This window comes from Papilio xuthus, unplaced genomic scaffold, assembly GCF_000836235.2.
Source record: "Papilio xuthus unplaced genomic scaffold, Pxut_1.1 DF824655.1, whole genome shotgun sequence".
NCBI classification, from domain to species: domain Eukaryota; kingdom Metazoa; phylum Arthropoda; class Insecta; order Lepidoptera; family Papilionidae; genus Papilio; species Papilio xuthus.
Genome location: NW_013533994.1, coordinates 5,633,701 through 5,650,197, shown reverse-complemented (window position 1 = coordinate 5,650,197; position 16,497 = coordinate 5,633,701). Strand labels below are relative to the sequence as shown.

General features: G+C 34.3%; 1 protein-coding gene across 1 annotated transcript in view; it reads left to right on the top strand.

Moving 5' to 3' along the window:
- Nucleotides 1–15,676, top strand: part of LOC106127702 (uncharacterized) — a 38,532-nt gene extending 22,856 nt beyond the window's left edge. The window contains exon 2 of the mRNA XM_013325905.1: nucleotides 13,752–15,676. Coding sequence (XP_013181359.1) covers nucleotides 13,752–15,220 — 1,469 coding nt within the window. The 3' untranslated portion in view covers nucleotides 15,221–15,676. The remainder of the gene's footprint in view (nucleotides 1–13,751) is intronic.
- The last annotated feature ends 821 nt before the right edge of the window (nucleotides 15,677–16,497 follow it).

The following is a 16,497-nucleotide window of genomic DNA, read 5'->3' as shown; positions in this document are numbered from 1 at the left end:
ATTTTAAGATTACATTATTTACCAATTTATAAATTACAGGAGCCCGTATTTTTCAGAATTTCTCCGCTGTTCATTGAACACAAATTAAAATGCATACATTAGTCCAGTAGTTTGTAAACAATGCTACATTTACACCATGACTATCAAAGCAAAGTGGCGCTCACGCATCGGGCCGGAAGTTCGTGGCGACATCTTTTGACCGGCGCGTGACTTCCGGAAGCTCTCGTGTCTCTGTCACAAATACCAACCACAATTGAAGATGCCTTGTACGGTGCCGTTAATAAACATAAACGCTCTGACATTTACCTCAAATTATGCAATTTACTTCCCTATATTACATTCGCTGCATACGGTACTTGTGAATAAACAGACTAATTTGGCACATATCGAATATGGTAAATTATGTAATTCACTTCCCTATACTGTTTGCGCCACTTATAGTGTATGTGTGAATGGACGTATTTGGTACAATACGTCAAACATGGTTAGATACATTCTAAAATTAATAATTAATTGGAGTCAATGTCTTATATTTGTAAAAACGAAATAATCTAGTTTTTGTGATGCTACAGTGTTTATATCAATCTTAATTTATGTCCCTAACATTGCGTAACTTAATTTGTATTATTGGACGAAAGAAATTGCGGCGCTAAATAAAGCATTCGATCAACAGAAATGATAGAGTCGAATTGATTCTCAAACGAATTTGGTTTTAACTTCGAATTCTACGTCAGAATTAAATTGGATTTTTACAAAATTACGTAAAAAAATGGCAGTGGTATTCGTGACAATTTGGAGAACAGTGACTTTACAATAAACAGTGGGTCAGTGAAGATGGTCAGATGACATTTAATTTGTAAGCCAACCAAAAGTGGTAAAGGTCAGGTTGTCGGTGCGTGAAGGATTGTTTCATAACAGGTATAGTACGATAAGTCGGCCGCGGGTAGAAAGTTGATATCGCGGCCACGCGGTCGCCGCACGCCGCACACCGCACGCCGCACGCGACAATAACAAACTCTGATTGGTATTGAATATTTTTATTGTTGAATATCTCTTGTATCTGCTTCATAATGATGGAGACGTATCCTTTCATTGATCATATTTAACATGTTCTGTACCACACACCTACCAGTTCGCTTATGTTCCTTCGTTCAATTTCGTTAAGACAAATTAATCAAAGTTAAGACAAACAATTGGTAGCGCTCATCGTCTTGACGAAAAGTACAAAAACATGTGATTTCTATTGAAAGTTTGCGACTACGTATGTAAGGAATTTTGCATTCAGTAGGCATGCGATGCGACATGGTCCTTGGAGAAAGTAAACATTTGGTTTGCAGATGGCGCTGTAGAGATGCGGCCGAGTCCCGAACAATGGGAAAGTGCAGGCGATTCCTTTACAAACCGGTTCTATTCCAAATTCAAATGCTTTTTTATTTTAATGCATCATTTAATATTTGCTGCACGTATACAAGTCCGCATCTCTCTGTTCTAATGTGGTTCTAATATGCGCTTTGTTTGCCGATTAGTTAGTTCCGGTTTTTACTATTTATTTAACGAAAACAACACTGAATTGAATTAAAATTCTAATGAATAAAATAATTTTCAACTAATACATTGTATTATATTTTTTTAGTACAGCAAAAGTTAGAGGAATTTTAATTACATTCCAATTTTATATTTCTGTTGTTTCCAAGCAGTTTTTAAGCCAAAATAAATAGAATTTTATTATTACATCCGAGATATGATGTGGTGGGAAGCGTCTGCCGTGTTTATATAATCAGAAGAGACTCGCTGGAAACTTTTCCCCGTCTATGTTTATGTTAGTTTTTAAGAATATAAATATACATACACAATGTTAATGTTGATAGGAGGGATGGGAATACAGTACTACGCGAATACAATAACATGACACTTTTGTGAATTGTTTGTCACTTGTCTTGCCTCCGCGTGCGTCATCACGAGTGATGTAGAGATGTAATGTATGTTAAAGTATGCAGTATTCCACAAACGCAGCTGTGACGTCACGGAGCTTTGGTATTATATAAGCTTTATAAATTTTATAATTCAGTTTTGTTAAAGATCATCAATGTAAATTGATAGCTACTTTGATGTAAATTCATCAATACGTTTTAAATTCCACATCAGTGAATCATATCGTATTATTTGAAATAACGTTCAGCCGTTAATTCGGATTGACCCTTTAATTGGTAAATGCGACCTGCTCACTCAATTTGCCTGCAATTAGCGGAACATGCGCATAAGGAGTAAAGTTCACTTGACACATCGTCACATTAATTGCCACTTTACAGACACGTCATATCCCTTTTGTCAATTCTGTTGGTTAAAAATGCATTCTGTATAAAGTCAAATTAGCATCTTTTTTATTTGAATGAGTAAGGTTATTAGTCATATATACAAATAATATTACTTAAAATCTAGCAATATTTTAATTTTCGTACATTACAACGTAAATTGAAAACACGTTTCTTGTGTTAATTTTGTATATAGGATATTAATATTATCGATTATTCTTATGACGGAGCTCGATTTTACTGCGCAGATGTTACTTTTTTGCATGAACAGTTGCTCGTTACTTTCATGTAAATGAAATATAAAACTTTGTAAAATAAAGTATGACAACATAACGTAAAGGAGGAAAGGTGTTTTGACTTTTTAATTATGGTTAAATTACTAGAATAAAAAAAGACGTAATCTGTTGTCGTATTCATGACATTTCAGTATTGTTGATGACTTTATGCGTATGTATATCAATATGTATATGTATGTATATCTATTGCCTTAAGCTAACGTTAACATTGAATTATTTCTTTAATCATCTTACGTTCAGTGATGTTTGTATGCATTTTAATAAACTATTGAATTAAATCCAGAACGATATTAACATCAAATTCCACTGAAGTTACATGTTGAATATACTATGTCTGTTCAAAGAGCATGAGAAATATTTAAAAAAATGGTTAACCATTTTATTTGTCTCACGTTATTGAGTTGAGATTCATTATGATACCAAATAAGCATTATTAAAGCTGATAAAATTAATCGAATCCGTTATTCCTGTTATATTTTTAATTGCGGTCATAATCTCTCAATAACAAGCAATATTGTGTATACTCTATTAGTTTCGATTGAACTCATTTGGCACACTTTGATATAACAATAATATCTATAATGTATGTAAAATCATTTCAACATTTATCCTTGAATACTAATATTGTTCTGCTGCTGCGCTTTCTGTTACCACTATTTATAGTAAATCTTTGTTTGTATTAAGTAGAACTAATCAAAGTTAATTTCAAACGTACTTGAACACATATAATTTTACGATCTTTGTCTTTTATTGCTCAAGTTTTATTAGATTCTAGTCTGACCTATAAATACGAGTAAGTTATTTAATTAGATTTACGGTGATAAATGAGATAATTAAAGGTAAATTACGAATTAAAAAATACGAGTAAGAATTACCTTTTTTCATACTAGGTGCAAAAAATCTTAGCGGCGTCCTGATTTCGCTAAAATAGCGAATATTTAATTTGAATTGTTTAATATTTAATATTGATTAATTATATCGGAAGCTATAAATTAAAATGTAAATATTTATTTAAATACATCGATACTACTATTATAAAAAGGAAAGAATTCATTGTTTGTTTGTTTGTTTGCATTGAATAGACTCCGAAGGTAATGAACCGATTTGAATCATTCTTTCACTATTGGAAAGCTGTACTATGTTACTAGAATATTTTTAATTCCGCGCGGACAAAGTCTCAGGCAAAAGTTACACAAGACCGTGTGAACGCTTTGTTTCCAAACAAATGCGGAAGACGTTGACGAACCAAAAACTGGTATTGATTTTTTACGTCAATAAAATACAATAAATACGAAACAACGTCTGAGTAGAAACATAAAATCAAGTTTCAAATTTGCGGATATAATGAGAAACGAGTAATTTTTTTAACGTGTTTTTTTTATTGTGTTAAATATTTTAGTACATTTTTACCTATATTTTATGTATACAGCATGTACTAGTAGCAAATACATATTATAACATAATTTAGACGAAGTTGTTCAATACAATGCAACTACAATTTATAGGTAATAAATAAATTACAGGTCATAACAGTTCTTTCGGTTATTTCAATGAATTTCACCTTAGTAAATAGAGTATAGTGGTGTCGTTAAAAAGCTTTTATTTTATGTCTAATATGCAAACGAGTAGTCTGGATTTTTGACGCGTCATTCAAACACCGGGTATTAGTGTTGTTCGGGTTTAGAACCTCCATACATATAGTGTTCATGTATATCAGCAATATCCCAAAAGGGGCGCCGGGGACCAGTTTTTGCTCGGCACATCCAGCCCTGTGTTTACAGTGCGGTCAAGTAGCGCCAGCCACAACACCGGTCCAACTGGTTAACTAAATTATTTCGTATTCTCGTGAGAAAAAATCTAGTTTTTAGAGTTCTCTCGTTTTGTCATAGTTGGAGAAAATACTAGAATAAATGTAAATAATGAGCCTTTTGCCTTAGTGGGATTAAAAAGGACACAAAACAAGATAGTAAAGATCCCTTAAGTCATGTTTATGTGTTTGCTAATGAGTTTCTTGCGTGTGACTCTATCAAGTATTAGTTACTAATTTGTACACGTTTTATTTCACTTAACTGCATTGTATAATAATTTACTCTTTTGCTACAAACATTTCCTATGTCAGCTGGAACTACTTTTACTCGGCTAGAACTAGACAAGGAATTTTGTTATTTTAACTGTCAGATGAAGGCTTGCGCCAACAATCACGTTGTTATAGTACATTGTTCATTATTCTGTTTTTACATTGATATCGAGTGGAGACAATAGATAAAAGTAAACAGAATTGGACAATGCCAGTTGCGGCCAAGTTTTTCAGAATATACCTTTTATTATTGACTTACTGGCTGAGAGAGTTGCAAAACTACGCTTTTTGAAGTAATACGAACGTGATATAATTATTACTAACAACTTTTATATTTCATGGATTAAAATGCTCTCACAGTGTAGTATTAACAGTTAATTAGGACTAAGGGTATGGAGCATATATGTATTTAAATACGACTAAGACTAGGAGAACAGAAATCCTCTGTTATTATCACTATAGTCGTATCTAGGAACAGTGCTCGTTGCTATATTTCACTAAAGCGAATCCGTACAAACGGAACTGGCATCCAGCCAGGCTTTTAGTATGATATATGTATTCCTTATACATTACGTTACGCCAATTTATTTGATTTGGTGAAGGTAAATTTGACCTTAGATTATCTAATGAAAGAGAAAAATGTCACAAAAAACTTGCAGAATAATTTATTTGATTAGAATAGTTGCTAAAATTACTAGATACAATTATACAGAACCAAACATTAATAAAATAAAAAGATCTTAAATTATTGCAATAAATTTTAACATTTTATTTATTGAACTGGTTTAACTCGTTATTAAATATTATTCTGCTGTTACACAGGTAAATGTTAAAAGGTCATAGCTTTTTTTAACAGTTTCGATACTAGTTTAAATTTTATTTGAAGCAACCGCGATAACTGCGGCCGGTTACAGCGAAAAAAAAAACAGATTTGTTTTCAATCAAATATATGTTTATATTCAATAGAGCTTTTTTCCCTTAAGAGATAAGAGATGTTTAATATCAATAAAATGCGTTCAGAAACACGATCCTTGTGCGCTATTCGCAACATTTTACAAATAATTTACGACGCATTCAAGTCGCAATTTTGCTGTGCTCGGCGCCCCGGGACGGGTCGTTACGTGCGATTCATAAAGTTCATCCCGGCACAAGTCTGGAGGGAAATTAACCGCGAATGTCGACCGTAATTACTAAATGATGACCTACACTTCATGTCAAGTTAATATTAATATAATTTTTAACTTTGGATAGCTTTGTGGTACAAAAGAATATGTTAACAACTGCTTCTGCTTGAACATACATAACTGCGTATGCGTATCATAATCAGCTTACTATAACGTCCCCACTGAAGGGCTCGGTGCCTACCCTAAATTACGAGTGATTAGGCCATAGTCAACCACGCTAGCCAAGTGCGGGTTGGTTGACTTCACACATATATATGAATTTCTTCTCAGATATGTGCAGGCTGCATCACGATGTTTTCCTTCACCGTAAGAACGTCGCATAAATATACATATGTAAATCGGAAATAGAAAAACACATTGGTACATGGCTGGATTCGAACCCAGGACCTGCAGATTGCAAGTCAAGTGCTTGACCACTGACCCACCTACGCTCTGACGTATGTATCTGTGTCAAAATTCTCAGAGTAAACATAATAAAGTTCTCCACATGCTGATTAATAAAATCTATTCTGTGTTCCCACGAAATTTTGTTTTGAGACTTTTAGATTGGAACACGATAGTTGTTACAATTTAATAACTATACACAATATCTCGCGATTTCAAAACATGTAACAAAGTTAATATGATAATAAATGGAGCAAATATTTAAATATGGAGTATTATGTTGTAAACTCTAAAAATGTTTTAGGTCTGTTAGGTTAACCTTTACTCTCTATTATTTCTATGTTCTTTAGTTGGAAAACTTTACTTCAATTTTGTTTAACTTACAAACTAAGTTACAGACATACAACATAAACATAAGTGTTAGAAAAAAAGTTGAAACTCCAATAAAATGAAGCCTTTTTGTAAAATATTTTTTTTACTTAATAATGACCGGTTGCGTGAAATTGAAAACAATACTTTGAAAAAACTACTAATAATCATTTATTACTGGCACGATCGATTGATTGTTAAATTATTTTTTTAAAATCAGCTTTCATTAAAAATCAGTGTCGGGTTAAAAAAAACATACACACGAAAACATTTTATCGCTAATGGAAATTAATAAATTACACCAATCAATGATGGAGTCAAAAGAAATATAATATTTTCCAATGTCATATTCATATTTTACACTTTAAAGAAAAGATAATAATTTCAAGTGTTAATTATATTATCCAGTCGTTGACCGATCGCCCGTGTGAAAGACGAAGAACTATGTATGTGCATAGTTGGTTAGACTGTTGGTATAAATAAGCAGGAGATGTTTGTTATAATGTTGACACAAGTCGGAGGTGGTGGGGGGTGTGTGGCACTGATTATCCAGACTCACCCTCAGGGTGCGAGCTGAGAGTCGTTGACATCGCATTGACATCGAACAAAGGCGGTGCCACACTACATAAACATGAGCATATTGTCTTAATTTAGTTCTAAATGAAATCTGTAATTTGATTCAGTATTGAATAGTATGTTATATTCATCAAATAAAATCACAAGCTTCCAAGCTACCACATTTCTAGTTTTAACTTAACACAGATTACGCAATGTATAGACAGAAACAATTAGTGATGCAATAAAGTGAATGTCAAACATATTTAGACTAGAACATTTTTATTATTACTTATATACGTCTAAAAGTTGTATATAAAGACTACATAATACTCAATCTTCATCTAAATTTGTAAATCTGATGTCATTGGATGTCGTCTCTGGATTTACTTTATCTGTGACACTGTGAGAGGAAACGGGTTATTGCCCTCATTACACGGCACAGAGTATGTAAGCCATCGGAGAGTTGAGCTGACTCTGTACGGAAATTAAGTTTTATGTTGTCTTAGTACTTGTTTGTTACGATAAATGGAAACGACATGTATATTCTGCTTTCGACTTTTTATATTGATTTATTTTCGTACTTTCTGAATATAAATTTAGAAAAAACAAACTAATCTATTGGAGCAATATATAGATGCATTGACTTACCTACTATGTGTAAGTCTATATAATACATATATTATACTAAAGATTGCTTATTAAATCACGTCAACAACTAAACAGCTGCAAATTAACCTCAAAACACGAGGAACTTACATATAGTTCGAGAATTTTTTTCGCCATTTAAACTTTTTCTCGTAAACATTACGTTTCCTTTAGCCTCTCACTACATCGTATCGACATTTCAACTGTTTTTAGTTAAAATATTTATGTGAGTGTAATTTAAGAGAATTATCACATAGCCGCATCATCGTTATGTCCAAAAGATATGTCAATTTAATGGCGTTAATCGATTAAGTTAATTAAAGAGGCAGCAAGTTCGCCATGACCACAAGAGTCATGCCAAAATCGATGTACCACATTCGCTAAATTACATTTCACTGTAAAGAATTTATTTAAGAATCGTCTTCGTATACTTTGATTTAAAATCAAAAATGTGACTTGAAAATATGTTATGTAACTGATTTTATCAATGCCAATGGATCTCGATGCAACTTAGCTCGATGAAACATACGCTACTTACTTAGTTTTTTTAATCCACTCGGGCGGTGTCACCGGCGATAGCTAATATTGCATAAATATAACAAAGCATAAAAATCAAAACATAAATATCCAAAAATAAACTAACAATATCAAATGCACATGCAAATGTAGAAAATACAGATATGTTATGAAATAAATCAAAATATGAAGAGAAATCGTGGCACATCATAAATAAACTTAACAATTAATTATGCGCATGAAAATAGCATTTCCAATTCAATAATGGAACATCAAAGTTCTCTCAATCGGCTTACAAAACAAATTTTTACATAACTTTAGAAACAATGGTGGAAACGTTTCGCGTTACGGCGCGCTTTTGAATGACGTCACCACTTACTGGAAATAAAGACAGAGACGTAATCGTCCATGACTTTGGTAGAAGTTTTGTAGTAAACTACCTATTGTCCGCGACTTCCTCCGCGCGGTATTAAAAAAAAACTAAGTAGCCTATGTGTTTTCCAGACTATGTTCTATCCATCCAAACATTTGCATCTGTAATATTAGTAAGATATGTCTGGTTATATCCAGATTTCCTTTTTATAACAACACAGGAAGCACATAAACTTACATTCAATGATTAAGAAAAGTTGCGGAGTAGTAAAGCCTACTGGCAAGCTGTTATTTTAGTCATATTTTAATATAGTTTGTCGCTTCAGTTCGTGTCTTGCATTGCGTAATGCATTCATAACACGTAATGGACTGTGTCCACTGACGTTGGCCGGCTAATGTATTTGCAATTCCTCGTGCATACGTTATGAAGTGTTATTACTGAACAATGATCGAGCGGTCACATGTACGTAATATCTGTTATATGCTGACGATTACGTGTTACCGTTGACAATCACGTAATATCAAGATTATATCAAACATTGTCACTTGGTTTCTCATCACTGAAGAGATGGGAATCGCTCTCAACCTTTATTAAACCTAAAGACATTTATCATATGTATGTACCAAACCAGACAGTAATCCACGACTTATTGCCAGTGAGTAACAAGTCTAGATTAACACGTGTTCTTATAGCTTAGACAATAACTGTAAAAGGTAAACAAACGTGTTTATTTTCTATCAAAAATTTGATTACCAACAAAACGCTATACCGATATTTATCCTTCCGAGATTCTATCCACCTTGCTATGTTGTCTTGTGGGGTGTAGTATGAGAATTAATTGAGGAAGCTACATTGCCGATTGTGTTATGCGATCGCAAATGACGTCGTGTGCGCAGCGCGTCATGCATGCGCAACAATTGGCGATAACCCGTGTTTTGCAACAGGCAGGACGCTGCAACAAATGAAGCGTACAAGTATGGCGAAAGGTACTTACATGCATTTCATAGTACACAGATTTACACATCTAGCTGTTCCTTGCTGTATTGTACACATCTTCGGTTTAAAACTATTATAAGTATCTTATTAGGTGTGTGAAAAAATAGCAAAGAAAGAAAAAATAAGACACTGTCAAAACCATCAAAATCAGGTAGAAATCAGTTTGCTTAGCAATAAAGCAATGTATAAACATAGTTTATTAGCATAAAGATACTATTTCTTACTTGCAAGGAATTTAAAGTAACTTGTAAACTAAATATTTCCTTATCACCTTATAGCTTATTGATATTTAAGTAAAGCAAGCAGTTGACTTTTGTATGTATGAGTCACCTGTCCAGCACCCAGCAGTGACATTGGCGTAAGGGCATTGACCCCCAGCCGGAACAATAGGCGCGGACAAACATGCATCAAATCAAAGCGTACGTCGGTGGCACAATGCCCAGTGATGATACAGATATTTGATGACGTCCGATGGTTCAGGCTTATACGTAGGGTTGCTAACTTTCGGAATAAAAACGAGGAATCAGTGTTCGTCACATGTCCAACCAGGAACCTCCTTCATCCTTTGCGGCGTAAGATAGCCTTACCGTATTTACGTTTTTTGAAGAAGATAACAAATGAGCAACGAGGTAATTGATCTAGATAGGGCTTAGGGCAAGTAGATAGGTGTAGCATGAATTTAAGTCTTGAATAACTTCGCAGACTCACAAACTCACTCTTAGCTAAGCTTAAAAATAATTTGTGGTTAAGTCGTGCCTATGTTCAATATGGAATAATGAACATGTGTGTCAGTCAGTCACCGGCTATAGCAAATAGTAAGACAGGAAACCTGTGCGTTTCCCGGTCGGTTGCGTGCGACACACAAGTTGCGTCACGACGGATCGGTCTCTTGCAATAGCACTATCTCTTGTGCAACGCCAATAGACCAGTTTTCGCCAATAAAACTATATTTACCAATACGTTATTTGTGTAGGAAGCATGTTGAAATTGAACCACGCTTGAAAGAATGATGCTGCATTGACTTAGTAGCGCTTGATAGCGGTATTTAAAAGGCAAAAATATTGTCGATCGCGAGATTCCTGTTTATTTTCGCCTAAGGGGTATGCTTCCTTTTCGAGAACTTATTTTTTACATGTTGTTTATTTATTTTCTAAACAAAATGTAACTTACTGATTTAATAAAGTCATTTCATAATTGTAAAATGAAATCATTTAAATATTATTATTTACTTGGGCATTTGGCAATCATATATCGTTCATATGGAGTATAACTGATTTTAGCAGGTCATTGCCAGTGTAGTTACGTAAGCATCCTTTTGTATTATATTTGCTGCAAATCAGGTGTAGATGTTGAACCCAAAGAAATGGTTACAGAGTTAGACAGGATATTTTAATAAAAATAATAGTGAATTAAATTTTATTTATGTCGCATTAAAATATTGTTTACGCAATTACGCAATGAAATCTGCAACAAAGTCTGTAACATAATTAATATGTTTGTGAGCATTACACAACACAAAATATGTTGCGAAACATTTAACTCGAGACCTTCATTCCGACAAAAAAGTATTTATTCAGCGGCAACTTATAAGAACTTCCAATTACATATTATATTACAAATGTTTCTAAATAATAATATAAACAATATATTATATTTACATAATCATATTTTCACGCGTTGAATCACTGACTACTGTATATATTATTTATGTACGTCATAGTCAACTGTGCCTGATTTCTTACTTACAATTATAAATGCGAATGATTAGATGGACGGAACATATAAATGGATAGATGTTTGTTTGAAGATATCTCCAGAACGACTGAACGGATGCTGCTGAAATTTGGCATAGATATAGAACATATTCTGGAAGAACACATAGGCTACTCATTTTTTTTAAATTCCGCGCGTAAAGAGTCGCAGTCGACAACTAGTTTTATGTTATTTTCACAAAAATATTGACTGATAGATTTTATATACCTAGTTCCATTAGGTAGCTTTTGTATATGTTTTATGTTACTGTACCTAGTTAGGATAAAACATATTCAGACGTTATATAAATAGCAAAGGATGTATTTTACCCGTCGAGAAAGTTATCTTCCTTCACTGGATGTCAACAACTCGTTGATTCGAGAGAAAGTCGCTCCTATCCACGCGGTACTTGCTTCGTGTAAGTCGGATCGCGTAGACCCTTCGACTGTTCTGTTATAAACTGCAGACTAAGATTATAGTGTATTAAATGTTTACTTCACGGACATATACTATGGCTTTGAAGTTTGATGTAGATTCCAATGTTGCTTATTTATTAATTAGCTGTCGCCCATTAGTAGCTTATGTGTTCTTCTATGTATTGTGTTCTACACATATGCCAAAATTCAGCTAGATCCACGCAGTCGTTCTCAACATACCTTCAAACAAACATCCATCCATCTAAATATTCGCATTTATAATATTAGTAAGAGTAAGATTTATGTGTAGATTTAGTTATGAATACGTAATACTTTTATTTACTTATTCTATAATTTTAATAATGTTTTAATATTGTCTTTTCATTGCAGCGAGCTTAATTCTTTTAGTATTTGATTAATATATTCGACGCTACAAATTCTACTTAAGAATAATTAACTCGATACTGTTGATCCAATGAATATGTAAGTCTTGTTTTAAGATTTGACATAAGAGAATATATGAATACATAGTCTCGCATGTTTTTACTTGTTGATACATTATGTGTTACATTAATGATTGCTGACGAGCTGGAAATTTTATTCAATACAAAAACATGTATGAAATAATCATTATCGTTGGCAAAAAAAGGCAAATAAACTTGTTTGATTGATGGAACCATTTGATTAATTAATCATTATTTGAAATTTATTTTGATAGTTATAACCTTGCGGAAAAACTCAACGTACGTACTAATGTGTTTTGAAAGGTTCTTCTGAAGAAGTTAATCGTAAAAATGTTCGCTATATTTATAATTAGATCGAAGGATATTACATTACTGTCTTTATTGACAAAAGAAACTGTTAAGAAAGTCATCAGGACGCATTCATTCTTTCAGACGATTATTTATTTCTAAAGTATGCTACATTGTGAAATTGATTCTTGTTATAAAATTATGTATATTTTTTTTCTAATCAACTTGTTAATTAAATCACTTAAGGAAAAAAACACACACCTTCATGGCGATAACCACCACTCAGCCTAATCGGTGAAAACGTGCTCCGAATGCGTTGCGTAATTTTACAAAACACTACACAAAAATGTCGATCGGCGAACACGTAGAGGTCAACAACCTGCCCACTATGTGGTGGACAAAATCTCAGGCCGAGATAAAAGTGAAAGCGATGTACAGGTCGTAACGGACGTGCGAGCAAAGCCGCGTGCCCGTACTAGTCGCAGGAAGCCAAGCGCGGATGATCGCCGCACGCATTAAGCGAAAGATTTTTTTTTAGAAACTAAAATTAAACTGAAATCGTGTTGTGGAGATAATGACAAACTAGATAAAATTGTAATGTACTTTCTTCTTATTAAAATTCTTACTGAATATTTAACATTTTATCAATGTTTGAATTTGTATAAATCAATAAGATTATTTTTCGCAAAATTAATGAAGTTGCAGTTAGCCTTTGGTATAATCTAGAACTTTAGGAGACGTTGATGTTTTGTTGGCCGCCAAGGCGACGTTTTTGTCACAGACTGCGCTCAATTGACACACTTCCTAATTCCTAAACTGGCTGTGAGCAAATCTCATGCTACAGCGAGTAGGAACTGACATTTGATGGATTTAATTCGCACCTCTTGATATAAATCTAATGTATAGTAAATTTAGTATGGAAAAATAATTAAAAAGTTGTTTTCCTTAGTAAACCGTATTTTATTAATGCTTAATTTATAATCTTAGTATTATAAAAGTGATTTTTCTTACATAATTTTAATCTGTACCACGATATTATGAATAAACATATTAGAATATTTTAAACATTTACATCATTATAAATGATACATTATGATTAACGAATTTCATTTTCTTTACAGGAGAAAGCTGCATAGAGAAGCCCCTGGCGACGTTGTGGAGAAACTACCAGCAGTCTACAAAGCCGGACGTGGTTATGAAGTTGTCCGTCACCAACTCCGGTTTAAAGGGCTTCACCAAAGAGCATGGCCTCACCGAGTACTGGTCGCATCGCATCACCTACTGCGCCAGCCCGCCACACTATCCTAAGCTATTCTGCTGGGTGTACCGGCACGAAGGCAAGAAACTAAAACACGAGCTTCGCTGTCACGCCGTACTCTGCACCAAAGAATCCGTATCAAAGAAGATAACAGAGGAACTACAGTTTAAGTTAAAGCAGGCACTAGTCGAATTCAAAAAGGACAGAATTTCTAAGCAAAACGCAAGGCTAAGTCTTGCCAACAGCGTATACGAGAACCCGAGCATGCCGCGCAGAAAGATACTACTGAGTGTCGGCGCCACGAATTATCGACCGCCGCTGGAGAGGTCCAAGTCCGCCCCGAAGTTAGGAGCTATCGAGGAGCTGTGGTCCGAGGAGGACGAGGAGGAAGCCGAAATGAACGCGAAGCAAAACTCTTGTAACTTGACTTCCGATGATTTCGGCATCGCCCAGACTTTGGACAGGCGACGACAGGAATCAAAGTCTCCGCGCAAGTTGTCGTGTCCGGATGGTTTTATGAATAGAATGCAACAGGAATCGGCCAGTGGATTACATGAATTACATGCAACTGATCAGCTGATCGATCTTCTGGTAAAGGAGAGCCAATTAAACGCAGCGGACAATAACCGCAATGAAGCTAGTCAAAACGGAACTGAAAAATCGGAACCTACATTAAAACTTTTGGGGGCGATATCCGAAACCCACGAAAATATGGACAACACAATTAGCGTCGACGACGTTCGAAAGAAATTGCAAACACAAAGTAACTTCCTCGTCACGGACAGCGACGACGGATCTGTTTCTTCGGGCTGCGAGACCGCGAGCACGGTCACCTCCTCGGACGCCGAGCCTACGTCGCTCCCTTCGCACTTCCCACACGATGAAATAAAGGAAATCGACAGCGACGAAGACAGGCCTTCTGTATTTGAGAGAGTTCAAGTTTTTAAACGTGCTTCGTTTAGAGATAACAACATAGACTACACTAATTCTATTCAATTAATAAATGGCGAAGAAGAGAGTTTGGAGTCGATTCCCAGCGAAGAAGTAAACCATGTGCCCATAGGAGAGCGCAATGGTTTCAGACGACGCTCAACATACCCGCCGCTACGAGCCGACCCCTCCGCCATAACTGACCTTAAAGGCAAATTTGAATCGTTACTCGACAACCTGACAGACATGGATAGTCTCAACTCTATCAATGAAACAGAAGTCTATAATAATATGCACAAAAACGCAAGCGACAACGACAGCGCTTGTAGCGACGAATCTGGATACTCAGAATTTTTAGACAACGGAAAAGAAAGTATTATAGGCAACACAATAATGGTGTAGACGCTTAAATAACATCATAGTACAGTCGTTATATTAAATGTAGGAAGATCGTAGTTACTGTCTCGTGTTAGTCGCCAGTTATGTATAAAGTTGAGATTTGTGTAAATAACAGGGTACGCGATGTACTTCATCCAGTTGATGTGTTTATATTATTTAGATTTTTGTATATATAGTTATTTTGAAATGTAAAATTTATTTCATTTATGTAAAATATTTGAGATTTTTATTTTAACTTGTTTTGAATGACCGCGTCTTTACAATCGTCCGTATTTATTATGTTGTTTTAGTAATTTACCGTACGATAACTTAAGCTATGTCGTAACTTACGCGAAGGTCCGTAGTTTACTTAGGTACATTCCATGTTTCATCACTCGCACTCGGGTCATTCATTAAGTAATTGTAAGTAGTGAGGAAAATTTTTGGAGAAAATAAACTAAGAAAACGACATAATAAACAGTCTCTTATTTTACCCTATATATAAAATAATTAATTTAATTTCTAAAATACTTAAAAAAATCACTTAATGTGTGTATAATTCGATATCAAAGTAACTATGGCACCAACTTTACTTATAAAAGAAGAATAAATATTTGTCGTATCTAGTTGGCAGTTACCTGTGGCTAGGAAGCGAGAGAAAGTGATCGCACTAAACTGGGTAAAGGTCGAAGAGTTGCAGTTATCCATCGTCTATACAACTTCTTGCTAAACTATTTCACTACGATGTAGAGAATGTGATCACACTATGAAGACATGTTTAGCAACTCACGTAGTCAATGGCTACGCAACACACTACTTGTAAACGATAAACAGAATGTGATATCGATGTAAACTAGATCTTTCTTTTTCTTTTTTTTTCATGAAGTAAAGCCAGCTGTTCACCTGATGTATTGTTTACACATACTACTATTAATAAGTATCAACAATCTGCAATAAACAGAGACTGCCTACCTTTTTTCTTTTATCTTTCTCTTAATACATTATGTAAGTAAACACGGAGGCTGTTCGATACATCGGTGGCTACTAGAATCACATTGTACAATTTGGTTCGAGAAATATTATTGTAAGTATTATGAAAAGTAAGTACGTGAAATTTGAAATATTTAAAACATCGCGTACTTCCTGAAACCCGAGATAAAAGCTGTATCATAATATAAAATATATAAAATCTATATTAGTGTTACAAGCATTAGATTTCGATGCAGTCAGCAAAGTGTGATAGTCATTTGTTCCGCAGATTAATTATTAAATTGCATAATGAAATGAAACAAAACACTCAT